This window comes from Aulonocara stuartgranti (assembly GCF_965226115.1).
Source record: "Aulonocara stuartgranti genome assembly, chromosome: 3".
Classification (NCBI taxonomy): domain Eukaryota; kingdom Metazoa; phylum Chordata; class Actinopteri; order Cichliformes; family Cichlidae; genus Aulonocara; species Aulonocara stuartgranti.
This window is the reverse complement of record NC_138941.1, coordinates 17,208,244-17,229,252: the sequence shown is the minus strand read 5'-3', so window position 1 is coordinate 17,229,252 and position 21,009 is coordinate 17,208,244. Positions and strand designations below refer to the sequence as shown.

General features: G+C 43.5%; 1 protein-coding gene across 1 annotated transcript in view; it reads right to left on the bottom strand.

Annotated features, from left to right (window-relative positions):
• Positions 1–21,009, bottom strand: part of LOC309702568 (uncharacterized protein) — a 1,257,380-nt gene that overhangs the window by 291,203 nt on the left and 945,168 nt on the right. Inside the window, exons 28-29 of the mRNA XM_082527161.1 lie at positions 9,345–9,542; positions 7,013–7,189 (exon numbers count right to left, since the gene is read on the bottom strand). Coding sequence (XP_082383287.1) covers positions 7,013–7,189; positions 9,345–9,542 — 375 coding nt within the window. The remainder of the gene's footprint in view (positions 1–7,012; positions 7,190–9,344; positions 9,543–21,009) is intronic.

The window sequence follows — 21,009 nt, the reverse complement described above, 5'->3', positions numbered from 1 at the left end:
CCCAATAAGCGGCCGCCAAGGAGTGAGCCGGTGTGTACCCGGACGCCCACCCCCAGATACAAAGAACCACCAACGCACCGACACCTGAGGGAGTCCACCACCGGCAGGGGAAGTGGTGGTGGGTGGAGATAGGCCTCCAAACCTTGGAGGGCCCGAGATGTCCCCAGAGAGGTGGCGTCTGATACCCAACCTGACATATAGACACAAACATACAGGCACACACAGACACAAACATCCATTCCCCCCCTCATGCTCTCATGTGCACTTCACACTCAACCGACGTGGAGACAGACATAAAGAGACGCTGTATACACGATCACACTCCCCAAGCGTACTCTACAAACCGGGTCTAGGTACCCCCGCCCCTGGAGGGGGCAACCGCACCCAGACCCAGGTGGTGTTACCCTTTTCCCTGCGGTGGGGAGAGGCAGACCGCCCGGACTCCGCAGCAGCAGGGAGGCCCCACACCCCAGACCGCAGCCGGACGGCCAACTCCTCCTAGCCCCCCCGCTCCAGCAGGCCGCAGAGAACGGGGGTGAGAGAAGACTCCAAACCTCCCTCCACCCGCTCATAGTAGTGTTGATGCATGTGTGTTCTAAGGTGCAATTAAAACCCAGGAGGGCATGGAGCTACCTGCCAGAGAGCAGCAGGTAAGCGCATAGTCCCTCCTGTTAGCCCTCAATGTCTACGTGTATTTAAAATTGAGAGGTGGGCAACGATGCCAGGGGTGAGGTGTACACCCTGATGGTAACTTGGACTCCGTGTATCGTGCCCACCCCCAAGATCCTATATGTATGTGTAATGAGGGTGTGAGTAATGTGAATGTCTAAGTTGTGGGATAAAATTGAGGCAGAGGCAGCCAGAAGGGGACAGAGGGGGGGTAGCCTCCTCTGCACCCTGGTGACATACCCCTACTCCAAGGCCCTGCATGTGTGGGTGGTTGTGGTGGAGTGGGAGGAGGGAGGCAGCTGGAGATGGGGAGGGAAGGAAGGGGGGGGCAGCTCCCCCGCTGACCCCAGTAGGCACTCCCATACTCCGCGACCCGCCAGGGAAAGGGGGGCCCAGGCCCATCCAGACCGGGGCCCAGCGCAGCAGCGCCCCCCGGCCCCACAGAGCCCGGGACAGTCCACCCAACCCCACCACAGAGAAAACTGCACCCACCCCACCAGCCACTCGTCTTCCAGACTACATGAGACAATAGACGCCCAGGCTGAGATCTTCCTCCACCTCTCCTGTATCTCCCCCTCCTGCAGAGAGTTCCTGAGGGGAGGAAAGCTCCTGCAAGGTGTGACAATGTCCCCCACCGGTTGAAGAGCCCCCCAGGTGGCTCGACACACCGGCGGCACCCTGCGCCAGGGATGGGCCCCCATGCACCCACCCGCCCACAACCCCGGCAACACACAAACCAGGACCCAAGGCCCCGAGGCCCTGGCCTTGGGAAAATCATCCATCTGAAAGACGTCATTAAAATGCAGCTCAGATAAAAGTTGAACCAGAGATGGTGATGTGCTGGGGGAAGCAGATGGAGGCTGATAGCAGCCAACAACAGTCTGATTTCCAAACAGATCAATAGTTAAGGCCAAGATTTCAAATGGCTGAGGTGCAGATGGAGAGAACAAGACTTGAGCAGCAAGACAGACCTTCACATCAACTTCCAGACCTCCGCCTTTTCTGGGACAGTCTGAGTGCTAAATGTTAAATCCATCAGTTGCTACGTTTTTATCCAGTAAAGATTTGGAAAGTCTCAGAAACAACAATGATACCAGCACCGCTTGAACAGGCCCAGATTCCAATCATATCCATGTTAGGAAGCACACGACGTGATGCACGTGTAACCCAGACAGTTTTTAACATCTGCTGGTGTTTCACAGGGTTAGGTTGGATACCAGACAATAATAAAAGCATCGTTATTAGACTCTAGAGCTCGTTTATAGCTGACACCACATGTAGAGTTTAAGTTCACACAAAGACGATGACATTTTTCTAAAACCAGCAAACAATAAACAAGAAATGCAACAAGAGTTTCAGAAGAAGCTGTTTTACAGAGAAATGATTCCCTGAAGACAAAATTATTATTATCATCTTTATTTCTCCAGGTGAAAATTTAAATGAGATTAAAAATGTTGTTTTCAAGAGAGACCTGGCATCATGGCAGAAAGAGTCAGAAATACATCATAATTCAAACAAATACAAAATAGGAAAAACATCCTACATAAACTTCATAAAGTTTCATTAACAGACTTTGAACAATGGACTTCAAACTTCCCCCCAAAACAACAGAAACACATTTGAAGATAATGAATGACATTTATCCCTCTAAAGAAGGACTTAGACTACGATTTAATATGAATGAGAACATGTTCATAAATGGATGCAACCAAAGATTTCATCAATCCCTGATTTAGAGACAACAGAACATTTGGTTTGATTTCACAAGATAAGAATGACGACTGAGTTGGAAGATTGTTTTATGTTTAGTCAAATCTTTCCTACATAAAGTCGGATTACAAAATCATCCCCTAAGTTTGTTGTTTTATTCAAGGAATTGAAATTATAGAGAAAATCTGTGAAATGACTTAAAGAAAACAAACCACAAAAACTCTATGATACTCTAAACCCCCTGGTTTAGGTCGGCAAAACTTTGCTAGACCCGCCCCTGCACAGTTACCAGCTGTCAGCTACTTAGAAAAGGATCCTGGTGTTATTAGTCTCTCAGAAACAGTTCATAACTTCCCATCAACTCATTCATGTCACCTGAAAGGTAAACCTGTTTCTCCATCACCTGTTCAGCTCTGATGATTCAGTAAGGACATCTCCTGGTTTCATCTTCATGTTTCCCTCTCACCACATATACAAACCGACATCCTGACCAGCAGCTTTATAGCTGTGGCTCCAGCAAACATCAGCTGATACTAGAAATTAATGTTAAATAAATTCCAACAACAGCTGATCAAGCTTAAACGTGCTGCTGTTGTTTAGCGTGACATCCGCTGGTTTCCTCTTTCTGGCGCAAAGTGGATGATAAAAAAACAAGAGAGAAAAGCCGATCAGCTGATCATTGATCAGTTTCATGATTGAAGTAGCAACAGGAGAGGGAGGGGAGAGAATGACAGTGTAAAAACACAGAATAAATCCAGCTTTGTGTATTTGGGACAAACTGTGTTCCTTCTCAGCTCAACACGAAACGCGTAATATTTTCTCTGAATACGAGACGATTTTGTTTTTTACAGGACGGTTGGAAACTCTACTAAAATAAAGTTCACTATCAGTAACATCATAGCACCACCCAGCTGTATAGAAACTCCGTCATGTTAGCTAGTACGCAGTACAAGTTATTGTAACTGACTGTAAAAAGTCAGCACAAGGAAAATAAACTCCACCTAAACTTGGTGAGATCAAATATATTTTCCTTTGGCTTTGTTTTCTTCCCATTTGTGGCTTTAATGTAGTGTTACATCCTGTTTGTTTGCTTCCATCTGTATACATGTCCAGATTCACTGTTATGTTTCTATTCTTACATTGCTGTGTGATCACTGTTCCCTCTGCTGACTGATGTGACCTTTTGTATCTCACACTGATACTTGTCATATTTGTATCTGCGCCTAAAAGATAAAAAGTTTTCCATGCTAAAACACAGCTCCACCTCCTGCAGTTCCCCCTCTGAACCACTAGATGTCTCTGTTATCTAAATGAAGACGTGCAGCACAGCAACCACAGCAGCGCTCAGATCACACGTGTCCTGTTATTATGTATAAAAGCATGAAACAGGTGAGACAGGTGGGATCAATATTAATGTTGTGGAAATATATGAAAAAGCAACAGAAGAGTGAAAACATTTCGTGTTTCTAGAAAGATCTTTCAGCTCACAGCTGCTCACAGACTGTATTTACAAGTGACAAACTGCAACTCTACAGTACATCTACAGTATATATCAAATATATTCTGTATTCAAATCTATTGAGTGATGTTTGAAAGTCTTTCCAGGTGAGTTTGATCCAGGAGGGTCTGAAGCCAGAGTCAGACAGAGACTGTGCAGAGACTGTAGAAGGACAGAGCAGCAGCAGAGCAGTCCAGATACACTGATGATCCTCTGTCAGATCCAGAGGGACACACAGGGATGATGCTGGACTCTACATTGTGTCTGACAGTGGAGCTGTTCTCAGAGCAGTTCACTCTGCAGCACTGACAGTCATCTGCACTTCTTCTCATTCCTCTGTCAGTCACTGCTGGATGAAGCTCTCCTCTCCACCTCCCAGTAACATGGCCCAGTCAGAGCGTCTCTACACACAAGCTGCTGCTGCTTCAACCTCTCTGGATCATCAGGACACAGCTCCTCCTCTCTCAGCACACACACCGTCCTGTTTACCATCATCACCACCTGCAGAGAGAAGAAGGAAGAGCAGAGGAGATAAACGAGTGTTTCCAGAGACTCTTCATCAGCTGTCAGTCAGTGATGCAGCACATCCAGTATAAAGAGCAGCAGGGACTTCAGTGCTGGGACTGTACTAGGACTCATTGTTGCTTCACTTTTTCTAATCTTTGGATTTTTATTGAAGTTGATGAAGATGTTTTTCCCTCCTAGTTTGAGTTTGGACTTTCATTCATTAGAAGAACCTTGGTGTGTCCACTCTGAGCTCTGTAGGAACCCCAACAACAAGCCCAACAATCCAGATGGACGGTTCCAGCTGTTAACTGGAGGAATTCCATCCAAACATCTGCTCTCACTAAATTCTTCCTCACCTACAGACTGTGTTCTTCACTGCTTTAAACTTGGAAATGAATGCAGTCATTGGTCTGCGTGCTGCTTTGTTCAGAGAGCTGATTGGCTGTTGACAGCGTTTGATCAGAGCATGTCAGCTGTTACTATGGTGACCATAAAGGTCAGAAACAGGAAGTGTTTGTGTCCAATCCTGAAGCCTGTCACCATTCTCCTCTCACAGCTTCACTGAGAAGCTGCAGCTTTACAGGAAACACTGGATCTTTGTTTCATACTGACTGTGTTTAGTACAATACTGCTGACAGCACCACCCACTCACTCCATCACTCTACTTACACCAGAGTCTCCAGTCTGTAGTCTGGACTCTGCTGAAGATCAGACAGCTGCTTCACATCTGGATCATTCAGCTTGTAGTTCCAGCTCAGGTGCAGCTGTCTCAGATGGGAGGGGTTGGACTTCAGTGCTGCTGCCAGATAATCACAGCTGATCTCTGACAAACCACAGCCCCTCAATCTGTATAAAGAATGAAAGATGTAAGTTTATTAGACAAAGTGTGAGCTTGAAATCATTCAGTGTTTCATCATCTGTTCAGAGCTGAAGAAGGTTCAGAATGTAGAAGTTTAGAAAATGGAAACTCCAAACAGCTGAAGCCAACAGGAAGCAGCTTCAAACAGGAAACTGTGTAGAGTTTCAGACTATATGTCCTGATGCAGCCAGTTGGATTTTGGAGATTTGAATCTCTGTTCTGTGACTAAGTCCTTGAATCATTTCTTCCAGTTGGTCCAACAAGACAGACTAAGTGTTGGACATGTGTTGTGGCTCCATTAGGGGAGCTTCTAAATGTGATGTGATGGCCCCTCTGGGTCAGATGTAAGCCATAGGTGTCAAACTCTGGCCAGCGGGACAAATTTGGTCCACACCCTAATCACATTTGGCCGGCGAAGCCATAAAAAATTACTATTTTTGTCTCCTGACCGTGGCTCAGGAGGTTGGAAATCGAATCTGTAACCGGAAGGCCGCCGGTTCGATCCCCGGGCTCTCTGTCCTGGTCGTTGTGTCCTTGGGCAAGACACTTTACCCTACCGCCTACTGGTGTTGGCCAGAGGGGCCGATGGCGCGATATGGCAGCCTGGCTTCTGTCAGTCTGCCCCAGGGCAGCTGTGGCTACAACCGTAGCTGCCTCCACCAGTGAGTGAATGAATAGTGGTATTATAAAGCCCTTTGGGTGCTTTGTAAAGCGCTATATAAATCCATTATTATTATTACTATTAGAGCTGACCTGCCAGTTTTATACAGTGCCTGTACTGCTAATACTACAATTCCCAGAATGCTCTGTTGGTGTTTTGGCGCGTCAGTCATGACAGGACCCATTAGCACCCTCTCCTTTGTTGACCATAGTCATAGCAACCATGCAAATACTGCCATGCTACCTCTCCCAAAATGGAAAAAAAGAAATGCAGAAAACAGGAGCTTTCTGGACAGGTGGGAGAATATGATGAAAATTTAATAAATGATAAAATTTAATTCAGAAGGCTGCAAATACATTTTTTATTTGAGAAATGAATTCCACTGATGTGTTATTTAATGTGTGTAATATTAAGTTATATATATGGTTATATAAGTTATATATATTGTTTAGTATTAAGCTTTGCTTGTTCCATATTCAGTTTTTCAGCAAAACTTGTTTGAGTCCATAAGAAAAGAGTCCTTGTTATATTTGGAGGAAGATTTTTTTTCAATGAATATTAATGTTAGCCAGCGACTTTGATCCAGTTTTGAATTTTGGCCCACTGTGTATTTGAGTTTGACACCCCTGATGTAAGCTTTCTAATACAGCTTTGATATTCACAGTCTGCTTCATGAAACTCATTCTAACCCTGAATGTCAGAGTGTTCCTCCTTCTCTTTCCCATCATTCATGCTGGCAGTGGAGGAGATTTGGATGTTGGACTGTGTTTTGATGATGTGTGTATGTTCTGTGTTGGACTGCTGTCTGTAAAGCAAACGCACATTTTGCTTTGGATTTCAGTGTCAGACAGACTTTAAGGTGGAATGAAGAGTTGGAGAGTTTCACAGTGAATTATCCAGTGGAGAATTTTTCTTCTTCTTTGAAGGTTTGAAATGTGAACATTGTTCTGCTACAGTCAATGGACTAAACCAGAGAAGAAGAAAACAGACTTTACCATGAAGATCCTCAGTGTGGATCAGTATAATATCAGTCTGATGTCTGCAGTTTAGTGTCAGCACAACTTTCACATCATATTCATCTCAGCACAACTAAAACATGCTGACTGACCTCAGAGTTTCAAGTCCACATCCTGGACTCTCCAGGAAACCACACAGATGCTTCACTCCTGAATCCTGCAGCTTGTTGTTGAAGCTCAGGTGCAGCTGTCTCAGATGGGAGGGGTTGGACTTCAGTGCTGCTGCCAGATAATCACAGCTGATATCTGACAAACCACAGTAACTCAATCTGTATAAAGAATGAAAGATGTAATTTTATTAGACAAAGTGTGAGCTTGAAATCATTCAGTGTTTCATCATCTGTTCAGAGCTGAAGAAGGTTCAGAATGTAGAAGTTTAGAAAATGGAAACTCCAAACAGCTGAAGCCAACAGGAAGCAGCTTCAAACAAACACAACAAGAGAAAAAACTCTGAATGTTTCACATTAAAGTCGTACATTTATCATAAAAACAGGACAAAGACTTGAAAAAGTCGTGTTTTTCCTTCCAGGAACCACAAGGCTTCACTTTTAAAGGTGAAGTGTGAAAGAAATGGACATATTTGAAGTCCAACACCTTTTTCCAGTCACATTATTAAAGCAGACAAACTACAAGCTCATTTTCATTCCAACAAGTCATCTTCTGACCTGGACTAACAACACTGGTCTCTATGTGCAGCTGGCTGTGAGACCAGTGCTCAGGGAGCGTCTACAAAGTGCAACACTGAAAGAACATCACACACTCATTTGCTTCCAGCACTTTCACACAAACATCTACTGTCATTATTGTCACCAAACTCTGTGGATCCTTTATTGCAAATTCAAATGGGATCAAATGGTCAGACAAAAGAGGGTTATGAGGAAATATGATGAAATGTTGTGTATTAGCAGCAAGTTATTGAATCATTTTCCTCAGAAACCAAACAAAATGATTGACAAACATGTTTTTACAAACTCAGTGTTGGACTTGGATCAGCAGGATAAGCTGATGTTTAAAGGCATTTGAGTCTCGCTGTATGAGAGTCCAGTTATTACTCAATATTTATGGATGATGTTCTTTCAGTGTTGCACTTTGTAGACGCTCCCTGAGCCTCACAGCCAGCTGCACATGGACCAGCTGACATTACCCAGCATTAGAGGCGGGTGTAAAAAATGGATTTTCCTCTTTAAATGGTTTTAATTTGAATAAAGCGATGTTGATTCATTCAATCCTGAATCGATTTTTAATATAAATGTATTTTGCCAGAATCTCAGGTTAAAGCTCCCAAAAGTATTTCAACAACAAGCAAACAGATAAAACAGTAAATGAGAGCAGCTAAACACACAAAGATGGAAACACAGAGCGTGGATCGTTCACTCGACGGCACGTACACGGACACGCCGTCGGGGCTGAAAGTGGACAGCTCACAGATCCTGAAGCTGCAGGTTTCATCTGTCTCCAACCAAAACTGAGTGAACCAGCAGCAGAAGAAGATTCAAACTACGCTTTACGTTTGATGAACATCGTCATGAATTCTCTCTGACTTTGACGTTTACTTCCTGCACAGCTCTCTCTCTCTCAGTGTACTTCAAGAACAGTTTACCTTCAAAAATCTGTTTCCTGCATTATTCACTGCTTATTACGCACCAGTCTGCTGTTGTGTTCACTGCTGTCGGCCTCCGAAAACAAAGCCTCATTTCTGCTGTTCAATACTGAAGAAATTTAAACCTTTTAAAATGATGACAGATTACAAACTCTCAGCTGTGTCTGTAATCAAACCTCTGTAACTTTGCTTCCCTTCAGCAGCATCAGCTCATGTTCACATGTTGATTCATGGTTTGCTTCAGTTTTTGATGGACTGCAGAATATTTTGAAGGTTATCTGCTATAAAAAGCCAGAACAGGAAAATCTGCTTCATGTGTTTCTGTTTGATCCTCAGTGACTTTGACACAAAGGCCTCTGCTGTGATGATCACACCTCTGATCAAGTCTCACAGTGTCAGCTTTGTTTTTATACATATGGATATGTGCTGATAAATGATCAGAATTATAATATTTCCCACTGTCTGCTGTGTGCCGTGACCTTTGACCTGCTAAAGACAGTCAGCTGTGGATTATTCATTGTTGTGTCTGATACTTAGAACTGTGAGGAAGAACACTACACAGTTAATCAGGGTCCCCTCTCTCTGAATCAGGAAAGGTGGGCAGGCCGTGTGTGGGCCGCGGGCCATACGTTGAGTCTCACTGTTGGAAATGTGAACATTGTTCTGCTGCAGTCAATGGACTAAACCAGAGAAGAAGAAAACAGACTTTACCATGAAGATCCTCAGTGTGGATCAGTATAATATCAGCCTGATGTCTGCAGTTTAGTGTCAGCACAACTTTCACATCATATTCATCTCAGCACAACTAAAACATGCTGACTGACCTCAGAGTTTCAAGTCCACATCCTGGACTCTCCAGGAAACCACACAGATGCTTCACTCCTGAATCCTGCAGCTTGTTGTTGTTAATTGAAGACCAGTAGTCATTACTCAGGTCCAGCTGTCTCAGATGGGAGGGGTTGGACTTCAGTGCTGCTGCCAGATAATCACAGCTGATCTCTGACAAACCACAGTCCATCAATCTGTATAAAGAATGAAAGATGTAAGTTTATTCGACAAAGTGTGAGCTTGAAATCATTCAGTGTTTCATCATCTGTTCAGAGCTGAAGAAGGTTCAGAATGTAGAAGTTTAGAAAATGGAAACTCCAAACAGCTGAAGCCAACAGGAAGCAGCTTCAAACAAACACAACAAGAGAAAAAACTCTGAATGTTTCACATTAAAGTCGTACATTTCTCATAAAAACAGGACAAAGACTTGAAAAAGTCGTGTTTTTCCTTCCAGGAACCACAAGGCTTCACTTTTAAAGGTGAAGTGTGAAAGAAATGGACATGTTTGAAGTCCAACACCTTTTTCCAGTCACATTATTAAAGCAGACAAACTACAAGCTCATTTTCATTCCAACAAGTCATCTTCTGACCTGGACTAACAACACCGGTCTCTATGTGCAGCTGGCTGTGAGACCAGTGCTCAGGGAGCGTCTACAAAGTGCAACACTGAAAGAACATCACACACTCATTTGCTTCCATCATCCAACCTGAAGAGGAAACAGAGACGCCTCCCCTTCAAAGTAAAAGCTGCTCCTTTTGGACACAGTATCAAAGAAAGTCTACAGTATAACATAGAAAAGACAGAACAAAGTTTCGGTTGTTTTTAAATTGTGCAGAAATGAAACTACACTAAGCTCAATTATGTGACAGACATTTCATCCCATGTCAGTTTGGCCTCATCCTGGGCCGGATTATCCAGCACACACTCTGACCACAGGCCCAGGGGCCACGCACAGCTGGGCTCCATCCAAGAGACAGGAAACAAACCAACACAATAATAAAAAGCACCATGTGATCTTCTTACATCTTCAAGACAAACATAGTAAAAACATGAGCATATTTGTTTCCTGATAAAATGATGTGACAGGTAGAACAGAGTAAAGTGGTGGTGTTACAGCCTTTCTCCCCTCTGCTGCCGAGGCTGTTAGTCTCTCCCAAACTCAGCTACAGGACTTCCAAATGAATGAAAGCAGCAGAGATGGCTTTACAAATGAAAGAGGAAGAGGAGAAGAAGAGGAGAGGGAGGCCACCCTGACCATCACTCCAGCTGAAAACATCACACTTCCATTAAAGTTGGTGAGAAAATGTTGAGCAGGATGAGCTGCTGGCTAATCTGGAGGCTGTAGCAGCAGCTCACAGTCACAGTGGATTTCCACTCATGAAAAAGCTCTGGCTGCTTCATTTCTCATCTCATATCAGAGACTTTAATGCTTCACTGAAGCTGTACTGTGATGCTTCCATATTCCAGTGAGGCCTCCATAATGATTTCAGCTGTTCTGTACACACACTGTGTGCCCTGTATGGCTCAAAGTCTCTGCAGCCTGTTTTTATCTGCTATCATCAGATCTTCATCATCCTCATTCACATCCCTCACACACTCTACAGCCTCATCAGCACTGACTTCATCTTCACTGACTGATGGAGCACAACATGAACCTGTGGAGGCTGAAACACTGTCCTGTCAAACATCTCCCCGTCACCACTCCACTTCTGTCAGCCTTTAAATGAACCCTGCTCAAGTCTGTCACTTCTGTTTGGAGCCAAAAGGAAAAACTGTTGTTCAGTCGTTTGGAAAGACAACATTTCTGAAAGCACTCAAACTTCTTCACATTTGTCTTCAGACACATCCTGAACATTTAGGAACTAAAGAAAGGTTCAAACATCAATCAAAGACCTGAAATATAGAAAAACTACAACAGCCGCAGTCAGTGAACTCACCTCAGAGTCTCCAGTCGACAGTTTGGACTCTCCAGTCCAGCACACAGAAGCTTCACTGCTGAATCCTGGAGCTTGTAGTTTCTACTCATGTCCAGCTCTGTCAGATGGGAGGGGTTGGACTTCAGAGCTGAGGCCACAACTTCACAGTGAGACTCTGAGAGTCCACACTGAGTCAGTCTGTGATGATAGAAAATATAAAATGTGTTATTATAAATGCAGAAAATCTGCATTATAAACACAGACTGAATGTATATGAAGACAAAACAGAGTGAGGTCATAATCTGATGAATCTGCTCTTCACATCTGTGCTTCAGCTCCTCTTACTGTGTTTGACATGACACAACGATTGAGTCTCTCTCAGACCTGCAGACTTTTAATGAGAATCTTTGTTTGGCTTTAATCTGCAGATGAAGGAGGAAGATGGTGTCACATTTAGGCTTCCATAATGTCCACAGTCTGTCACTGAGATCTGATCCAGAGTCAGAGTGAAGACACACATTTGGACTGTTTCCTGTTTTGACTCCAGAACATTTTGAATGAGTTCAGCTCAGTGAAGAGTTCCAGCTGGAAAGATGATCTCTGTTTGCTACCTGCTGTCAGGTACGACTGTTCACGTCCACATGCAGGAAAAACCTGCTGACTGTTACCAAACAGAGCAGAAATCTCATCACTGGACAATAATGATGAATGAACTCGGAACTGCTGATATCAGATCTGATTTCAGGGGAACTAAACACAGAAATGATTGGCTCATTTGAGCTTTCTGAGCCATTATCTGCTGGTGTGTCGCTAGTTGGCAGAAAATGATTTGTATTCCTGTTCAGGGCTTCAGTGTTTATGAGTCCAGATCCAGGTGACAGCAAGTCAAAATGATGTTACCTGTCTGTGTCCAGCAGCAGCCTGTATTCACTTTGAATATTGTTATAACCTGACATGGATCAGTTTGTCTTTGATTGGTTTGTAAATGTCACTGTTTCCATTGGACCTGAGTGACGTACAAAGACAGAGAGGGAGAGAAAGGAGAGAGAGGATGGAGACAGCAAAGAGAGAGCAAACACAAACAGGTGAGAGTGGACAGGTGACCAAGGTCAGCAACCAATCAGAGAGCTTCTGTTTGACCCACAGTCACTGATGATGACTGCACATAACCAAGCAGTGTGTTACTCTGATATCAAATATGGATCCTGTTCTTATAATAATGATCATCAGATGATATTATTGTGTTATTTTGTAGCTGAATACGATGTTTGTGTGATTATCAGTGAAAGAAGCAGTGAGGAGGATGGAGAGAGAGAGAGGACAGAGGGTGAAGTTAGAAATACTAAAAGGATTTTTCATGGATTTCATGGATGATTTGAGTGATTTCCAGCAGGACACTTAAACATGTCAGTGGACGTCCTAAAGAACATATTCACTGATATGAAACGTGCCATTGAACAGGATTAATATCAGTGGAAACATGGTGGAAACAGCTGTGACTGCATGGATGTGACACACTTCAAATCTGTTCTCCACTCTTGGATTTGGGATCCATGGAGCTGCTGCTGAGTCTGTACAATAAAGGAATGGTGTGGAAGGTTGCAGCGTACGGACACAAACACTTTGTGGTTACAAGCTGATTTTATTTTCAACATTAAACTACTAACCTACACTGATCAATGATGTTAATGATCACATCTGGACTCACCCAGCCTTTCTGCAGTTCCTCACAGCTGGAATCAGTCTCTGTCGTCCCTGCCATGATGTGTTGTACTTCTGCAGGTCCAACTCATCCAGAACCTCCTCTGACATCTGCAGCATGAAGGCCAGAGCTGAGCACTGGATCTCAGAGAGTTTCTTCTCTGATCTGTTCTCTGACTTCAGGAACTCTTGGATCTCCTGATGTACTGAGAGGTCGTTCATCTCCATCAGACAGTGGAAGATGTTGATGCTTCTGTCAGGAGAGATTTTATCACTGTTCATCTTCTTCAGGTTGTTGATGACTCTCTGGATGGTTCCTGGACTGATCTCTGTCTGACCCAGCAGACCTACTAAGAGTCTCTGGTTGGACTCCAGACAGAGGCCATGAAGGAAGCGAACAAACAGGTCCAGGTGGCCATTTTTACTCTGGAGGGATTTCTCCATGGCTCTCCTCAGAAATACATCAAGTGATTGGAGATCTTTGTTATCAAAAAGACTGGAAATCATCTTGATTAAAGATTCTGATTTTAGAAACATCTTCAGCACCTCTGTCTTCCTGCTGGTGTGACAGTGGAACATGTAGACAGCAGCCAGAAACTCCTGAATGCTCAGATGAACAAAGCAGTAGACTGGTTTCTGGAAGATCACACACTCTCTTTTGAAGATCTCTCTACAAACTCCTGAGTACACCGAGGCCTCTGTCACATCCAGACCACACTGCTCCAGGTCTTCTTGGTAGAACATGATGTTTCCTTTCTCCAGATGTTCAAACGCCAGCCTCCCCAGCTTCAGAAGAACTTCCCTGTCAGCCTTCGTCAGCTCCTGTGGACTCGTCTCACGTCCCTCATGGTACTTGTTCTTCTTCCTCTTTGTCTGAACCAGCAGGAAGTGTGAGTACATGTCAGTCAGGGTCTTGGGCAGCTCTCCTCTCTGCTCTGTAGTCAACATGTGCTCCAGAACTGTAGCAGTGATCCAGCAGAAGACTGGGATACTACACATGATGTGGAGGCTCCTGGATGTCTTCATGTGGGAGATGATTCTGCTGGACAGCTCTTCATCACTGAATCTCCTCCTGAAGTACTCCTCCTTCTGGGCGTCAGTGAAGCCTCGTACTTCTGTTAGCCTGTCAACACATGTAGGAGGGATCTGATTGGCTGCTGCGGGTCGGGAAGTTATCCAGACAAGAGCCAAGGGAAGCAGATTCCCCTGGATGAGGTTTGTCAGCAGCTGGCTGACTGATGACTTCTGTGTGACATCAGACAGCAGCTTCCTGTTGGTGAAATCCAATGAAAGTCTGCTTTCATCCAGGCCGTCAAAGATGAACAAAAGCTGAGAGACAGCCAGCTTCTGTGCTGTGACCTTCTGTAATGTTGGATGGAAAACATGGAGCAGCTCCAGAAGACTGTACTGCTCATCTCTGATCAGGTTCAGCTCCCTGAATGAAAGCAGAACCACCACACTGACATGTTGGTTCTCCAAGCCCTCTGCCCAGTCCAGAGTGAACTTCTGCACTGACAAGGTTTTTCCAACACCAGCCACGCCGTTGGTCAGAACCACTCTGATGGGTCTCTGTTGGTCAGGTAAGGCTTTAAAGATGTCCTGGCACCTGATTGGAGCCTCATGGAGGGCGTCCATCTTGTAAGCTGTCTCCAGCTGTCTCGCCTCATGTTGGGTATGAACCTCTTCACTCTGTCCCTCTGTGATGTAGAGCTCAGTGTAGATCCTGTTGAGGAGGGTTCTACTTCCTGTTTCATCACTTCCTTCAGTCACACGTTCACATCTCCTCCTCAGACTGATCTTATGTTCATCTAAAACCTCCTGCAGACCAACATCTGCTGAAAGAAAGAAAAACAATGAAACTAAAGAGAAAGAAAACTCTTCAATGTCTGAACAACACAAGAAGTCCAGTTTTCAGAAATGAGTCCATCAGCAGACAGATGTTCAGTCTTACTTTGTACACAGCTGCTCTGACTGGCTGTCTGCAGTCCAGCTCTGCTTCTGGATCTTTCTCCACACTGTGCAGAAGCTCTGATGGTGACACAGAAAAGTCAAAGTGGAGATACTTCTGTCCACCTTTGATTAGACTCATTATAAAAAGGAAAACAAAGTTTGAACACAGTCACGTTTCCAGTTCACTGACTTACATTTATTCCATGGACACTCACTCTAACCTGAAGCACAGCTACAACCCAACATTGTTGAGGCCTCATCTCCTCCTTTCCTGACTGTAGAGGTTAAATATGCAACAACCAACAAATAAAAAAAATTGGTTCATTTCAAAGAAATTCACACGGTGACCAAGTAAAGTAACCGTAGTAAAGGAGACAACATCCCGTTGATGGTGGGATTATTTGAAAGATCACCAAATGCAGTTGAACCACCCGTGGATCCATGTTTGACCATTCTACCACTCTGAGCTCTGCTTTTTAATCATTTTATTATTATCATCATTCATTTATTCATTCTTTGGAGGGGGGCTATTTCCTAATGCCGCCCTAATAAGCTGATGTTCAAGGGGAAATATAACAGAAACTCTTTCAGTGTTATTCATTAATAAATTAACAGATAAACTGTGAAGAAGAAAAAACTGAGATTTAAAGGAGAGAGTGAGAAACTTGATCATCCATCCGCATAATACATGTTTATCAGTATCTGCTGTGACCATACTGCAGTAATAACTACAAGTCTACATTTCTGTGACTGTTGATCAATCACAGCAGGAATCTGAGCTCATCTCTGCACACAGAGCAGCTTCAGCTCTGGGATAAACTGCTCGCTTCACGTCCTTCTCAGCTCACAGACACTCATCCTGATATTTTCCTTTAACATTTGATGGTATAATTCATCTGAGTTTACACTTAATCTGCATGAATACAGAAAAACAGACCCAAACACCATAAACCATCAGTTTCACCATGTAGAATATATTGTTGTTTCCTTGCTTTTAATTCAGAGAAAAACTCTGATTTTGATTTTCTCTGTTCTCTTTGCCACAGCCCATCCCAGCAGAAGCTGAAGCAGCTGACTGTCACAACTAGGGCTGCCACAAACGATTATTTTGATAGTCGACTAGTCACCGATTATTTATGCGATTAGTCGACTAATCAGATCATCATCCACTGGACGTAAAACTACAGCTTATTGCACCAGCAGCATCTGCTCTTATATAACTATCATTAGCTTACAGCTTTAAGCTTTTAAGGTGCTAACTAAAAATAAAGACAAGATGATAGTTTATTCAATTTTAATGAAATTTGCAGATTGTTTCGGTAAAGTTTAATAAACTCCTTGCTATCTAAAATATAACAGGACACCGGAGTATATTCTCCAGCATCTCACACTTCTGATAATCAGCTGTCTGCTTGACTTATTCAGCTGTGTAAAAACTATAACTTTAATCTCAGACAAACCGATTTACTCAGGAACAAATAAAATACTAAAAAATAAAAAAAAAAGCCAAACAACAACATTTTTAATTTATCTAAGTGACTCATATATATTTAACCTGAGTAGCGAAAGACGGCGGTGGGTTTGAAAACAATTTGCCGGGAGTCCGGTGTTCTCACGGTGCTAGTGACCTAGCCCCCGGCTAGCTATCGAGCTAGTGGGTAACAGACTTCTCCGAAAACGTCGGAGCGCTTTTGAAAATATGTGGTGTCCTGATAAACTGAGCCGATATTTGAGGTTTACACAGCTACATTCTCGCCTGAAAATATGTTAAACGTTTATTTTGTCACCCAGAAAGAATAATAAGAGTAATATTAAAACTAACTAGCTGCCGCCATTGTTGGAAACTAAGCTGGGCTGCGCTATGAATTCTGGGACACAGCTGCTTCTTCTTCTTCTTCTTCGGGGTTTAACGGCAGCTGGCATCCTTGTACATGCAGTGCTGCCATCTTCTGTTTCAGTCCGTTATTACACTCTTAAATCCTGCTACTTATTCCTGCGGCTTTTGTGATCTTACAAAGCTTCAAACGACGCGTCGACTATTAAATCAGTCGTCGACGATTTTGATAGTCGACGTAATCGTGACTAGTCGACAAATCGTGGCAGCCCTAGTCACAACACTGAATAACACTTTAGGAGGAACGTCTTGATGCATTCTCAATCATCCAGGAAAGTAAATCTCCAAAAGTTGATTCTGTTCATCGGGACGTAGCCTAAATGTGGTTATCCCAGCTGGACTTTTGTCAAAGCTGAAAAGGCACCTAAAGAAAGCTCCAGCCGATCCAGGTGAGAAGGACAACTGCTGCCTAAGAGAAAACCTGTAGTGATCCCGTACGTGTCAGGATTGTCGGAGCAGTTGAGACGCATTTTTTCTAAACACCGAGTCTCTGTGGCTTTTAAACCCCAAAACACACTGCGCCAAAAACTGGTCCACCCCAAGGATCGGGTCCCCCGACACAAACAGAGTAACATAGTGTACGCTGTTAAGTGCAGGAGGATTGGCAGGATTTATACATCGAGGAAACCAAACAACCTCTGGCTACAACACAGAAGAGCCACCTCGTCAGGCCAGGACTCTGCAGTCTATTTACACCTACACCTACGCCATTTACATGAAAAGGGAAAGACCATCTCTGAATGGAGGAGGGGGCCTAAGGGTACATCTGTCACCATCTTACAATGCTGTGATTGCAGCGATTCCCCAACTCTCTTTGAATGGTGCTATTGGACACTGATCAGTGGTTGTTGATCAATGGTCATGAGAATTAACATAATTAAGATTAAGGAACTGACCTCCCAGCACTTTGTTCCTTCAGTGGGCTGGTTTCAGTCATTATGCAAATGTCCTGTTTATAAGATTGAAACCTGCAGTCAGCTGAGACTGAAGGAGTCACCTGGATGAGAGACAAAATGTTTCTCCCACAAAACGCTACGAACAGATGAACAGAATCAACTTTTGGAAAAATTTGAATCAGTATTTCAGCTTTAAGAGGGTATTTTAACACAAACATCAGTCCTTCTACTTCAGTATGTTTGCCTCTTTGTTTACGCCTAAATTAACTTTACTGTTAATGAGTTTTCATGTTTCTGTAATCCACCAGTGTGCTCATGCTTTTTTAAGTTAAAACATATTTTTAATGATCAAATATAATTATGTTTGTTATTTGTGGATTTTAAATGTCCTTGACAGAGACAGATGATGATCATCATCCTGCACTGTGCTCTCAGGTTTGGTCGAGCTAGCACAAAGAATGGCTATGTTGAACTTCCTCCTGGGATCTACACTAAGAAGTGAGTCCAACATTAGCAGGGTCTCTTTCCTTTATCTGGATTCACTTTAGCATTCACAGTCACGTGAAGCTTGTTATTAACTCGATAAGTCAACCCAAGGTTTCAGCTGAGCGCTCACATGAAACACATGGTGTTGGCAGCATCTGATCAATCATATTCATGGAGACGTGTATCAGCAACAGAGCAGCTGAGTTTGCAGAAGGAAGTCAAACTAAACCACAGGAACAATATGAGGAGATTACACACATAATAAAATACTAGCAGTAACACAGCTGCTGCAGACAAATCAGTCGTGTGATCGTGTGTGAGAGGAGAGGACTGTAAAGGAGTTTGGTGTTAAAAGCTCTGTATGAATGTGGGAGACTTTGAAGGGCTTTGAAAAGGCCAATATAAAATAAAAGGCAGCAAAATTGCTGAGTGTGAAAGTCACCAGACTTATCAGACCTCTGTGATTAAGACCTGTAAGAACACCTATTTGTACTTGTTGGCATTATATCAAACACACACGTATATTAAGCCTTTGTTTGAACTCTGGTTGAATTTGTTACTTTCAGACTGTGAAACATCACAGAGGCTGCAGCTGCAGATCTTTTATTCACGTGGAAATTTACTTTAAATGTTAGATGGAAAATGTATTGCTCAGTTTAACCATAGTAAGAACAAGAATCCATAAACCTTCATAAAGACAAACATCTCCCAGAACATTGAGCTGCTGAAGTGTCACTGAAGGGAAAAACTATTTGTCCTCCTCCATCCAGCAACACCTGAAACACCTGAGTGGAAGCTCCTCCCTACACTGTGTTTGAAGCAAAGCACAAAGGAGACACCTGCTGGAGCAGCTGGAGTCCTACAGACACTCAGCCTCTTCACTACACAAACACCTCCTGCAACATCCACTCTTTCCACTCTGACTGCTGTGTTTGTGGAAACACTTCAACACACACCGCTTCACATACCAACATAGAAATGTGTGTGAAAAAGAGCTGAGCTGATATTAAACATGAGGATTTATTCAGAAATACAGAGTCAGGAACAACATCTAGACACATATTACCTCTCAGCAGCAGAAGAACAGGCTTTAAAGTCTATGTCAATACCCTTCGAGTCGTTGCTCTTTAAGGAAACACAGCTGGGTTCAGGTCCAGGAGATTCTGGCCTCTTATTGATCCTAAAAGAAAAACAATAAATGTAACAGCTTCATGAGACAGGAAGGAAAAACTGGAAATATTAAATTAAAGACAAGATGAACAATCTCATAAAAATAATGTACTTACTCTTTGTCACATAACAGAGTTTTGTTAAAGTTTACACCGATATACTTCGACTCGTTGCTCTTTAAGGAAACACAGCTGGGTTCAGGTCCAGGCTCTGGATTAGTTTCAGGGTTATGTCCAGCTGAGCCTGGTACGCCCCACAGCTCTGGGCTTTAAAACAACACACAGAGGTATGAGTGTGAATAATGATGGAGCAGTGATGTGAGTGCTGAGCTGTGACATGGAGAAGAGTCATGGACAGTTAGAGATGGTCATCTCACCTCTGAGCTTTGGTCTGGCTCTCATGTTCCCCACACAGAGTGCTTTTAGAGGGAGGGACTCCCTCCTCTCTGTCCTCACACTGATCCATGCTGCTCAATTCACATCAGCTCACACACACTTTCTACCTTCACCTGCAGAGGAAACACAAATCATTCATGTGCACATAAACCAAAATCCTCCTTTCCATCATGTGTGCTGTCCAAATATCAGCTGAATGCAGTCAGACAGCAGTGTGAGGCACAGGAAGCTGCCATCAGCTGCTCTACTTCTACTATCAGTCCACTAGATGGAGCCATGAAGCACACATGATGCATTCACTGACACACACTGATTCACTGTGACTGGAAGTTTAAGTACATTAAGCCTCCACTCATCTACATTGTGCTTACAACCCACTGCCCCCCATCTCCCACCCCCATCAACCTCCTGGGGCCAGGAATAACTGGAACTGAATTGGAAATGGGCGTAATCAAACATAAATCTGTTATTCTTATCCAACCTGTCTGCCTGGACACAGTCTGCTGACCAATCATGGAGCCTATGATTCGCTTGGACAACAACTTCATGAATGTGGAAATGAAACTGAGTGTCAGCTGAGTGTCGAGCAGAAGAGGAGTCAGAGAAAAGTGACAGAGCTGCTGACTTTACAAAGAAAACTAAAACCATGTTGAAGAGATTAAACAGATAATACAAGCTAACAACAACACAGCTGCTGCTGCAGACAAAACACATGTATGAGTGTGTGACAGGAAAAGCACTGAACAGAAGTTTACTATTAAAAATGCCGCATGTTGTAAAAAGTTTGGTCAGTGAGACTGAAAAATAGCTGCATGAGTTACTATTGTGAACAAACCCCTATAAGAACCCTGATATTACCTGAATAAGATCAAATCCTGATACGTAGTGCAGACCTTGGTAAGAGATACGGTCCAACTGGAATATAAACCTTTGGTGTGTTTAATCCAGTCAGTCTCTGAGTAACTCCACTCCTCTGCTTTCTGTTGGAAGAGACGCAAAAGTTTGTAGCACGATCCTTTTCCTCAGAGGCCTGTGTTGAATTTATATTACATCTAAGATAAAAAATAATTCACAAAGTCTGCTCTGTCCTCCTGTCCTCCCTGCAGTCTCTGTGAGCTCCGCAGAGTGATTATAAAGACCCGGAGCTCAGAGTTTCTCCAACACCGTGGTCAAGTGTGAGCCACGCCTGCCACCCGTTATCTGCCAAACTTGAGCTTCAACGCTAAGTTTTACGGTAGTGCTGCTTCTTATC